This window comes from Carassius gibelio, chromosome B5, assembly GCF_023724105.1.
Source record: "Carassius gibelio isolate Cgi1373 ecotype wild population from Czech Republic chromosome B5, carGib1.2-hapl.c, whole genome shotgun sequence".
Classification (NCBI taxonomy): Eukaryota; Metazoa; Chordata; class Actinopteri; order Cypriniformes; family Cyprinidae; genus Carassius; species Carassius gibelio.
Genome location: NC_068400.1, coordinates 5888923 through 5902180, shown reverse-complemented (window position 1 = coordinate 5902180; position 13258 = coordinate 5888923). Strand labels below are relative to the sequence as shown.

At 35.2% G+C, this 13258-nt stretch overlaps 1 protein-coding gene across 1 annotated transcript in view; it reads left to right on the top strand.

Annotated features, from left to right (window-relative positions):
* LOC127958119 (merlin) overlaps positions 1-13258 on the top strand; it is a 40605-nt gene that overhangs the window by 10739 nt on the left and 16608 nt on the right. The window contains exons 3-6 of the mRNA XM_052556909.1: positions 3371-3496; positions 6078-6200; positions 10809-10892; positions 13050-13118. Of these exons, the coding sequence (XP_052412869.1) occupies positions 3371-3496; positions 6078-6200; positions 10809-10892; positions 13050-13118 (402 nt within the window). The remainder of the gene's footprint in view (positions 1-3370; positions 3497-6077; positions 6201-10808; positions 10893-13049; positions 13119-13258) is intronic.

Here is a 13258-nt window from a genome sequence, read left to right as displayed (position 1 = left end):
ACTTCTTTTGCACTCAACTTCTGCTGAGTTTCTTGAAGGAAGATGCCCTATTTTTACACAGAAACCAACTCAGGGAGTGCTTTTGAATTCAGGGAAAACAGATGGTGGTAAGAGAACCGTGTGACAGACGGGGACCATGAGTTAATGTCCCATGAGGCAAAGCAGTCCCACTCCACAAGACCCTGTGTACTGCTCTGTGCCTGCCTGTCTCTCATTCTGTTTTGATCTTTCTCACTCATTACCAGTATTTCCTGTGGTAGTAATGAGGTTCTGAGGGATCATGGATCATGGTTCTCCTGTTGAATAATATACCAATAAGGTGTCATGTACTTCAAAGTGGTTTTGGATACAAGACTAAATGTATATTTAGAATTGAGGGAGCAAGTTGTAGCTGTTATTGTTGGCATTTTTCTGATTTATTATTATTATTATTTTTTTTTTTTTATTGTTCTTTATCTCCAATCAATATTAAGGCAATATTCCAGGTTCAAGCCTTTTCAACAGCATCTGTGACGTAATGTCGATTACCATAAACTTTATTTCTGATTTACTTTCAGTTTGTAAAAATCATTTTAACATCAATTGTTTCAAGTAATACACTTGCAATGGGAGTCTGTGGTGTTCGGATAGTTTTAAAAGCAGAAATATGCAGTTTTAACTTTGTTTCAGACTTATTCTTTTGAGCAAAAATGTTATTTTAGTGCATTGTATTACAGGTTTTAAAAACTAAGGGGTCAGTTTTTTTTTGTGGTAATTTACAGTATGTATGTATGAGAGGCAGAGCTTAAGCTTTAATATTTAACCCAGATATATGTTTGTATCTGGACAGGTTTAAACCATTGCATTTGATTTTAGCATTACTGAGATTATATTTTGGTGCATCTTCATATTTCCTAAACAACACCACTTGGTGGCAGCATGGATTTGTAAAACACAACCCATTTCTCCCTCTGCAGTCGCTATGATTTTATTGCCTACCATTGAAAGCTAATAAGCCCATCACCAAAGTCATCTACAGGGCTTGCTAAAACCACAATTTATGTTATTTTCAGAAGGCTTGGGGGTATAGTGATAGATATTATTTCACAATGACAGAACATGGTCCCTAAACAGTTCTGAATAACATCACCAAGATTCTGAAACTAGAGGAAAAACCATAAAGCCAGTTTTATTTATTTATCCTAAATGTTTTCTTAACATGCTATTAAAGTGAAAATGGACCTCAGAAGATGGTTGTTACAATGCACAGATTCTATACAGATTGTCTCTTAAAATAAAGTGTTTCATATTTTCTTGTGCTTCAGTTTAAGCATTGTCGAGTGCGAATTATTGGAAGTACAGTGCATATTTTCTATTCAATATTAATATTAGAATATTAGCACTATAGGCTAAAATTGAGTGTAAGTCATCTCTGTGTGCTAAAGGTATTGCACATAGTATTGACCTCATCTGATTTTGTGCTGTGTAACGAGAAAGACAGTCTTGGTGTAGCTCAGTCAATATAATCTGATTTGGAGTAATAGCCTGGGGTTCAATAGTGGATAAAGACAGGAATTTGACTTTGAGGTTACTGCTTTTGTACTTTTTCTTTCTTGTGCTGTTATGCTGTCAAGTTTTCAGGACGTCTTTTTGTTTTTTAACTAAAAAGCCACATAACTTCTCAGCTGAATATTTAGGACAGTGAGTGAACACTCTTCTACATAGACACACTTCATTTCTCTGTAAATGTTTTTACCAGCTGATGGTCGTCCTTGAAGGCAGCCGCCCGTCAGCTTTCTAGAGGGGGAAGCATCAGCATATTTAATTGGTTGGACTGTGGATGGCAGCATATTGTCATATGTTCTCATACATAAACATTAGGCAAGATGAAACTGCACCTTGAAAAGCACCTGTCCCCGTTATGCTATGCTAATAAAGTTTGCAGTGTTGATGATGTTTGCATTACTCTCTGGAAGTTGTCAGTACTTATAACAGCAAGGTTTTGTCCTCTGTGTCATAAACTTCAAGGTGACATATGTGGCAAGTATATAGCTCACAAGACAGTAGCATCTAGCTAAGCTGGGTCCAGAAGATGATACCTAGTACACTTGAATCCTACTAATGACAAGGCTAATCGAGCACAGATGTCTACACAAGAGAATTATACTCACAACATGAGTTTTTCTGATTGGTATTCTGCTGCTTATATACTCCTGCAGATTGCAAATTCAGTTTTTTTTGATGTTATTAAATAGACTCTTCCAATATTGGGAAACAGTAACTAATTACATGTAATCCGAATTACGTAATTAGATAAAAAAAAATTGTTTGTAGTTGTAAGTACATTTAGTTTTAAAATGCTTATATTCAGATTACAGTTACTTTATGGGTTACATATACACGCATCATTTTGTCTTAAAATATCTCCATGAAGTCCCCCTGAGATTTTAAGTTGGTATTTGAATAACTGAACTACACATTCACACATTTTAGTATTTAGCACACATTTTCTGTTCAGTTCCTTCACAAACCCTAGTGCGAGAAACATTTAATGCACTTAATGTTGTTGAAAATTGTTAAACTATGTGATAAACGAGTTAGGTCAAAAGTCTTTTAAAAGTTGTCAGAATAATCTAATTGAGAAAGATATAATCTCATGTGATTTGCAATCTGTAACGGATTACAGTTTGTAACTAGTCTTCTCAGTGCTGTTTGACTTGTTTTCTGGTGAATTCAGAAACCAATAAAATGAAATGATAAAGATGCATCCTAATGCAGGTGCTTTTAGTAGTGGTAATGAATGTTTTTTTGGTGCTTTATTGATTCTGTTCAAATATGCAGTAGGCACATGACAATTAAAGTCGTTTTAATGAGAAATATGAAATTTATGTGCGTCCACAGTTCTTCTCCAATTGAATATTGTTTTTTTTTTTCTCCTGGCCCCCTGACAGTAGTCCTTCTGATAAAAGATGAACTGATACGTCTGAAAACGAGTGAATGTGCTTGCTGACAGCAGTGACTTTGTAATAACGCTTGGACTCATTTCTCTGCCTTGTGTCTACATGGTCTGTGGAAATGAGGTTATTCAGGGAATGTCGATGTTCATTATACTAGAATTGTTCAGATTCGTGGTCAGTCTGAATTCGATTAATCTGCCGCAGTCCCTAGAGAGTTTTTAGGTTGTTTCCTATAAGGGCTTCTTGAAATGAAAAGTGGGGTTTTATTGTGTTCAGTCCATTTTTGTCTATATGTCCTGGCCCCAACTTGTTGTTTCCAAAGGAACTATGACACAGACAAAAAAAAAATAAAAATAGTTTCAAATTCATCCTATGGTGCAGAAAGCACCTTTAAAGCTTTGTTACTAACCTTTTCTGTAATCTTGTTTATGCAGCTGAAGTGGAAAGGAAAGGATCTGTTTGAACTTGTGTGCCGGACACTGGGACTCAGGGAGACCTGGTTTTTTGGTCTGCGGTATGACGTCAAAGACACTGTGGCATGGCTGAAAATGGACAAGAAGGTAAAATGCTCATCTTAAACTTTCTTGTGCTTTCAAAAAAATGTCAGTCTGATAAATTTTTGAGGAAACGATTGGGAAACATTATTCTTTTATCATTTATAATCAATCAGTATATCATGATGTTCTAATTTACTTAATTTAGGCTTTTAAATAAGCTTTTAAAAATATTTTTGATAGATCATATTAAATTGTATTGTGTAATGATATGCATTACCTTTCAAAAAAAAAAAAAAAAAAAAAAGGTCAGTAAGAAGATTTTTAATACTTTTATTAAAGAGCCACACAGATGGGAAATCAAAAATTACCTGTATTACAGTGTATGATGTAGCTGTCCAACAGTGTAAACAATGAACAAGTAAGGAGTTGACTCTGAATCGCTGAAACGAGTCGTTATAGATTTCAAATCTTTTGTCCATCTCTATGTACGTCACTAGGAACACTTTGCATAATAATCTCTGCTACCGTCTTGACCTGCCCCACCACCCCACACACAGACGCTCTGGTAGGTGTGATAGCATCATGTCGAGGAGACAGTGTGTTTTTAATTGTAAAGGCAAGTGTGTTTTATTTTCACTGCCAAAGAATGAAGATCAGAAGAACAAATGGCTAAAATTCATTTTTACCACAATACCAGAGCAGTACAACAAATCCCTTTTGTTGTGTTCACAACATTTCACTGATGACTGCTTTTCTAATCTCGGTGAGTTCAAGGCGGGATTTTCAAAGCGTTTGGCCATAAAAGAGGGTTCATTACCAACTTTATTTGGACCAACAAGCATCTCTGAATCACAACGCGAAGTATGATTATGAAGTTATATGTTTGTTTTCTCTCGAGCGTCTTATCAGTATGTGTGCTGTCTGCGCTGATCTTCATTTACAAACGCGTCATTAAAATGAAGTGTAACTCAACGAAGAGACATTAGAGAGAGATATCTATAGAAAGCTTGACATGTCTACTTTAAAACTAAACAAGTGCTGCCGAAAACAGATATTCTGTGATAAAGTAATCCATATGAAAACAACGCGATGTCTGTTTTTCATGTCTCCCTTCGTTATATCTAATGTGACCACGCCCCCGCGCTGAACGCGCTATTCAGATTCAAACTGAAGCGCGCGGCTTGAATACACCCACACAGAAGAAAAAGCAGCGAGACTGTTCAAGTTTTACTGTTTGCTTCGCGGTGAGAGGAATAAGACATAATTCACCCCAAACAGATGCTAACGCATTGTTTACCGTGAAGTTGTGTGCGGAACAACCAATCAAAACTGACTATGTCAGTTGACCAATCAGAACACAGTATGCTACTGAAAGGTGGGGTTTAAGGAAACTGAATCTTTTGAACAGCTTCGCGCGAACCGTTTGGGGATCTCTGAGAATTGAGGTAATTTTAAAATGATATTTTGACAAAATGACAATGTTTTTTAACCTTGGATGGACTTAAACCTGTTGCACAGGACTTATAAACAGTGATAGGAAGCTTAGAATTTTCATCTTACTGGCTCTTTAAACAAGGTTGCATTAGATTGATCAAGTGATAATACAATATTTTGCATGAAAAAAAATCTAAGTTTCAGTTTCAAATAAATGCTGTTTTCAACTCTGTATCAAGAATTTTGGGAGAAAAAAAATTACCACAGTTTCCAGAAACAAAAAATATTAAGCAGCCCAGCTGTTTTCAACTTTAATAACAAATGTTTATTGAGCACCAAATCAGAATATTAGGTAACACTTTAGAATAAGGTTCCATTAGTTAATGTTGGTTAACTACTTTCGTTAACATGAACTAAGCAAGAACAATCCTTCTACAGCATTTATAAGTCTTAGTTCATGTTAATTTCAACATTTACTAATGCATTATTTAAATCAAAAGTTGTGCTTGTTAACATTAGTTAATGCACTGTGAATTACCATGAACTAACAATGAATAACTGTATTTTCATTAACTAACATTAACGAAGATGAATAAATACAGTAATAAATGTATTATTCATTGTTTGTTCATGTTAATTAATACATTAACTAACATTAACTAATGGAACCTTATTCTAAAGTGTTACCGAATATTAGAATGATTTCTGAAGAATCATGTGAGACTGAAGCTGAAAATATAGCTTTGCCAACACAGAATAAATTGCATTTTAAAATATATTAAAACAGTTATATTAAATTGTATTTATATTTCACAATATTACTGTTTTACTGTTGTATTTTGAGCAAATAAATGCATCCTTAGTGAGCATAAAAGTCTTCTTTTAAAAACATTGAAAAATCTCAATGAGTCCAAACCCTTGAAAGGTAGTATAAAAACAAACAGACTGTCTTGAAAACCAAACCAAAAAAACAAACCCAAAAAAACTACTGTGGTACTACCATGGCAATATGATGATATTGAAGGCTTGCACTTATTCACGTACCATGCTCTTTTCATGATACTTCAAGGAATGCTATAGTACTACTTTAGGACATGATATTATAATTTTTATCATGTCCAACAATGTGGCAGTCTCTTGGAATGTGTTTTTTGGTATATAAAGTGTACAAAACAGCACAACAATGTAATATCAGCAATCTATGTAATAGGTTTTGGATCATGATATGCCCAAAGAAGAGCCCATCGTGTTTCATTTCCTGGCCAAGTTTTACCCAGAGAATGCTGAAGAAGAGCTGGTGCAAGACGTAACACAGCACCTCTTCTTCCTGCAGGTGAGTCATTGGCTCAGGTGGGTGTAGCTGGACTACAGCTCAAATTAATTGGGCATGTTTGGCGTGTTGCCACTTTTATTGATAAGAGGATAGAGAGAGGACAGGAAATGATGGACAGAGGTGATTCAAACACACGTGTGCATGGCTTCAGCAAATTTCCTCGCATTAACATGTATTCTTAATCAAACCCCCCAGAGCAGTTTTTCATAACCAAAATCATACTGTTTATGTCCTGGGATTTAACTTGGTGACTTCTCTGAATTTCATGATGGATGTCAGCTCAGCTGGCTTATCGTGACTTTCTTTGTTATTCATCATTGTGTGTGATGAATGTGTGTATCAGTTTAGATGAAAGTCAGTCTGCGTCAGGGATATTATAATGCACCTTATTGCAGAAGGGTCATAAAATCTTCTCAGTCTGATTGTTTATGGAGCAGATTCGAATGCTTTTGTTGCATTCGTACCTGCCTTCGTAAGCAAAGATTTAAATTCAGTTGTCACTCCCAAAACCTTCAGTGTGCATCTGACCCAGAATATTGAATTTAGTTTTTGTTTATTTTATTTAAAATTCAATTGAATTACATTTTAGTTTTCACATTATTTAGTTTGATTTGTTAATTTATTAATATTTCATGTTTAATAATCCAGTGCTATTTATAGGTTTAATATGCATATGTTGTACATAGTTTTCTATAGGTGTCATGTTTTATAATGCGCTATTTATTGAAAAATAAAAATGTATTTGTATTTTAGGTTTTAGAGTCATACTAAGTATTTTAGTTTCGATTCTGTTTTTTTCCATTTATGATTAAACAGAATTTGGGGGGTTTTCCTTAACAATAAAAACCTGTTTGTGATTAATTCTGCTAACTTTGTGTTGCAAGCTTAACTCCTAACCCCTTCATGCTCCAAAAGCATGAAAATCGATGCACAGAAAATTGTTGTGATATCTGCATAGTGTTGTACGTAATTAATCTAGCTGGGCTGTAAGTATTGTTTGTACACAAGAGCAGGTGATGATGTGTCACTGACCCAAACTGGGAAGCCATTTCATTTCAATAGGCTTGGCAGCAAAACTGAGCTCCTGTCTTTGGTTTCTCGGTGCAGTTCTGTGTGAGAGAGCGGGTTGAGGGCTGTGCTGTCTGTGGGTTCAGCACACTCTTTCATTGTTTGGTGTGATTGTGTTCAGCCATGTGGAATCGGTGTGCTTCACATCAGGGCTCCTGTCTCTGATTCTATGAGCCCTGGGGAACACCTCCCACAGTAATACGGCTCCCTGCCAAGATTCGTTTGGAGCGATCAGAAACCATTAAGCAATAACACCTTGATTATGAGCACATTATCAATCATTTCATTGAGCGAGCTGGTTGCTCGGCATGGGAGGTAAATAAGCACCTGTTTTGCATGCATTGATTTTCAGTACAGTTTTACCCAACAGTGTTGCGACAACATTTGTATCTAATGTTGTGGCAATTTGCCCTTCACTTTCCAGTGCTTGTAGCAATCTGGTAGATTAATGCATTGTAAAGGGCACATGATGATGCTATGAACATTCTCAGAGAGAGCGTAAGTAGCTTATCTCCACCTCGTAATGGGAGGTAGACCCGCGCCGCTTCAGAATGGCAATGCACTCTGAAAACGAATGTAATGAATTCTCGAAAAATGCTAATTCTGGGAAGAGATTGGAGAACGGTGAGTCTGTTCTCTCTTAGCCTCTGCCCTCTGCTCGTATGTAGGCTTGTGATAGAGCCACATGTTTGGATGTGCAGATCCTGTTTAAAACCCTCTTATCAGAAACGGCCACTCTTCCCAGACTGTGCGCTTAAAGTGATGTCACATTTGTAAAGCAGATTGAAAAGACGACCTTAATAGCCAGAACCTTTTTGAGCAGTTATTGACACATCGCATTCTACTTTTGTGACTGGTTTCAGACTGGTAGTCGGTTGACGGATATAAGAGCAAACATCAGGATTTTTTTTTATATTTGAAAGGGATGGTTGGGAAGCAAGTCTTAACAGGGGTGGTTTACCTGCAAACAGCTCGTGTTGTTCCACTTTCTTGCATTCATGGAACACAAAAGAATAATTTTTTTAAAGAATATCCTGACTCGTTAAAAATATAACAAAGTTGAACGGGGAGTGTGAAAATACAAAATTAAAAAAGTATAATAGAATAAAACGGCATAGAATGTAAGCTTTTATCGCGATTAATGGGTTATGTGTACATTTTAGGGGCCAGTACGTTTTTAAAAAAATATTTTTTATTTTTAAGAATTCTCTGATGCTAAAGACTGCATTTATTTGGTTAAAATACAGTAAAATGTGTTGTGTTGTTAAATATTATCACAATTTAAAGTAACTATATTGTACCCAATAACCTTTATTTTATAACACATTTTAAATTTAATCATTCTAATATGCTTTTTTTCTATTTTTTTTTTTATAGAAAACTTTTTTTTCAGCAGTCTTTGATTAAAAGAAATTTCAAAAGAACAACATTTATTTGTAATAGAAAGTGTAAGATAAGTATCTTTCCTCTCACTTTGGATACATTTAATGCATCCTTGCTGAGTAATAGTGTGGATTTCTTAAAAAAAAAAAATCTGTATGATCAAGTTTAAACCGTAAGCTGTTTATTATTGTAATGATTGAAGAAAGTCATGCAGACTTAAAACTTAATTTTTGAGCAAACTATTCATTTATCGATGAGTATTTGGCTGCTTTGTTAATTGTTTTTAATAAGTTTGACCTTGTGCTAACTGTAGCCTTTTCATTAAACTCTTTTTGGCTTCTATGTTCTCGTTATCATAAAATGAGATCCTTTTTCTTTTTGCCAAGCAGCTAATAGTCGGCACAGTGACCAGCCGTCTCCCGTGTGGTTGTGCTTTAGCAACAATTCTTTTGGCAAGGCAGCAATATTTTACTCATCATTTGGCACTGGTTCATTGTTGACAATAAAATACTTACCTATCAGTGTGAACACACATTTATGCGTTTTGTTTACCACTTCATTTATTCATAAAGGTCAGGGGTCTATTCCTCCATCCTTTATTAATTTTCTCTTCTTATGAAGCGTGAAGTCAGGAATTAATTTGATTCTTTGATTCATTCATAAGTCTATCAATTAGTCGTTACAGTGCTTGCAAGGCAGCTGCATTGAAATTCTTTTTTTCCTTTTCTTTTCCACAGGTTTCTGGAATTAGTTCAGCTTGACTGCTTAACGTGCAAACTCCGTTCAAACATTTTGTAGATAATAATGTGGCTTTTTTAATGTCTACATTTTATATTTTTATGATTTTATTAACAAGGTTGCATCCATAGATTTATTTATTCATGCATACATTCAAATCTAGATGATGGACACACAAATGACATTGTTACAAACAGATATGCAGTGATTTGTGCCAGGCTTAGGAGTCTGCACTAGGAGCAGTCCTTGGCCAAGGCGACTGTTTTCTCCCTACAGCCCCACTTGGAATTCAGCTCAACAGCCCTGCAGCAGTGAATGTGTAACCTGTGAGCCATCTGCTGCTTCTAGAGTTCTTAAAACTGACCCTGAAATATTCTGCTTTTTCTTTGTATTTGAAGCCATAAATGACGTCTGGGCTTTGCAGTCCATAGAGCCGTAAGGAGACGGCCTCTGCCGGCTTACTAATGGATAGTCGTGACTAGGATAGCTAAGAAAACAAAACAAAAACACAGTGTTGTTTGTTCTGTCTTTTCAGAAAATACCTAATAAAATATCTATATCTTTATAAAGCTTAAAAATTCTGTAGACCCACCCTGACTATAGAAGTTTATCTAGTTAGAGATCTGTTTCTTACATTGTGGTTTGCATACTAAAACTACATTAAGTAGCACGTCATAATTTTATTTTGATATCAAAGACTGCTTGGTCTTATGCTCTTTCTGTTTCCATGTAATAGTTAGCATCTAGCTAAATTGACCAATTTATAAGTATTATTTTAAATTTACATTTTATGCTTTGATGCAGAAGTTGAATATAACCTGTGGTTTGCTGTATTTAATTTAAAAAAATGGTTTTTGTTTTTTAGAAATTAATACTTTTAAGTGATTAAACTGTTAAAAAAGGACAAATGCATTTTTAGTGTTTCAATGGATTTCTATTTCAAATAAACTATTTTATTTTAAACATTTTATTCATCCAAAAAATCATAAAAAAAAAAAAAAACTTTATCAGTTTCCACAAAAAATATGAAGCATTACAGCTGTGATCAATGAAATGTTTGTTAGAATGATTTCTGAAGGTTCATATGACGCTGAAGACTGGAGTAAATAGCTTTGCCATCATAGGAATAAATGGAATAAATAAATTTGTTTTAACATGCTGTCTCTAATATTATCTTTTGCTAGTAGTTAATAGTACTTCTATATCTGGGCAAGTAACCAAAACAATCCAGATTCAAACACTGTGAAGGGCTGATCCTACCACCACTGTGCCCTTTACCAAGATCCAGGCACAAATCACTATATTATTATCATGATGGGATTGCATAAAATTTCTTGTTAACACATTCCCCTAAATAAGTAGCAGTAATAATGATGAACTACTGTTAATCTTGCTCTCTTCTCGTCTGATATCCTGCAGGTGAAGAAGAGTATTTTAGAGGAGGAGATATACTGTCCACCCGAGGCTTCGGTGCTGTTAGCCTCTTATGCCGTCCACGCTAAGGTCAGTGCTCCAACACACCCGTTTTTTTTTTTTTTAAACCCTTATTTCTTTGATAGACACATAGAAAGGTGTCAGAGCTAAACCTTAACCTCCGATGGATGTTCTTCAAGGGCGGCATTTATCCCATTACACTCTTCCCACAGGAGGAAGCCCATTTTATTAAGCAGGTGTCAGTTTGATTGACAGCTCAGGGGCAACAAGAATGTGATTTATCCAAAAGCCAGGGATAACTGCACACAGCTCACCTTGTGCCAATTTAGGAATCGTACTCTGTTTCTCTCTGACTCGCGTCAGACACGGAGCAACACTAGATGGCTCTAAAAACTGGATGGGAGTAAGCTCAAGCTTTTGTTTGCTTTGTTAAATTTGTATGCTTCACATGGCAAGGCAGTTTGTTTGAGCCTTGTGCTGGTGTGCTAAAGTCTTTTGATGGCTTCTCAAGGCTTTTTACAGCAGCTTTGGGAAACCCGCCATTTTGATTTCAAAGTTGTCATGTGTATGATTTGTGCATAACTGATCTATTTTTTCTTTTGCTATTATAAAATGTATCAAAACACACACAAAAAAATCATTTATTACATCTTTGACTGATATTTATAATGTCACAAAGGATTTCTATTTCAATTAAATGCTGTTCTATGCCACAAAAATATTAAGCAGCAAAGGTTTTCAACATTGTTCATAAGAAAAGTATATTAAGCAGCAAATCGGCATATTAGCATAATTTCTGAAGGATTATGTGACACTAAAGACTGGAGTAATGATGATGACAATTCAGCTTTGCATCGCAAATATAAATTAAATTTTAAGATAAATTAAAATAGAATTATTTGTAATTGTTATATTTCACAACATTACTGTTTTATTGTATTTTAAACAAATGCAGCCTTAGCGAACATAAGATACTATTTTAAAAACATTATATCAGGCAGACAAGTAAGAAATAAAGAGAAGTTGAGTTCCTCCCTTACTGTGAAAACAAAACCATTCACACAGACACTTGTAAATGGGGATGCTTTCACATGCACAAGCAGCGTGAATCTGTCCGTAGAGCTCAAAATGACAAGCCAGCGTGACACTGATGGAGTATTATTGTCTTGCATTTCTGATTCTGCATATCTGCTTGTTCTCCAGTTCCTGCAAGCAGTCCAATATCTGTAATGAGCTTTATTTTGGGATCGTGACATTCATATGCCTCGTCTCACAGGAGTATTCTCAGCTATTTTTATGTACTGCATTTGTGGCGTGGTATTGATCACCACAGACAGTTTCCTCAGTGTTTAGAAACAAACATATAGACAGTAAATACATTAACGTCAGTTTTGGACCGTTTCAAAAGTATAACCATAACATTTAATGTGTTTGCGTAAGACTGGTTTGATGTGTGTTATAGCCACTCTCTCAACTCTGGGACATAGATACTTACTTAAATACTTTTTTTTATCATGCATAAAACGGATCGATGCATAAAAACATTTCTATTTCAAATGCTTTTCTTTTGAACTTCAGTTTCCACAAACATATTGATAACAAATATTTAAACAAATCAGCATATTAGAACAATTTCAGATGGATTAATGTGAGACTGGAGTAATGACTGATAATAACTTTTTATTAAATCATATATTGTATAAATTTGAATTAAAATGTTTTACATTTTTAGATGGTAAAATTTCATAATATCATTATTTTTACTGTATTTTTGATCAATTTAATGCAACATTAGTGATCGTAATACATTTCTTTCAAAAACATTAAACATTTTACCAACCCCAAACATTTGAATGGTAGTCTAATTTTTGTTCTATCTAATTTCTCTAAGGCATTCTGCATCAAGTCCCATAGTCAATTTACAAACCAACCATTTTGCAACATCTGTGTAAAATGTGATCGTGCAATTATCTCTTTCAGCAGCACCTTTTTTACTCTCTACTTATCCTACCCATAATGCCTCTCATAAAAACTCACAGCTGTATTTCATCTTATTTTGATTTGTAAGTGCTTTTATGTTTTACGCAACCGTGTATTACTTGATTCACTTTAAGTGAGAGCAGGTGAATATAATGGCTGTTTCTTTCTGACTGTGTGAGTCCATTTCCCCCCCTCTCTTAGTCTTCATAATTGAGCTCATTTTGATTTCTCATCTTGTTTCTGCAGTATGGTGATTATGACCCTAATGTCCACAAGCCGGGCTTCCTGTCCCAAGAGGAGCTGCTACCAAAGAGAGTGAGTGTGATGTTGAGATGGGCATCGCTCCATGATAATTATGCTGATTATGTTCGCAGAGCTCTGTAACGAGCCTGTGAGGCTTCGGCGGGCTTCCCGTAGGGCGTTAGATGTAGTGAAAGCTCTCTGCTGGAAGCATT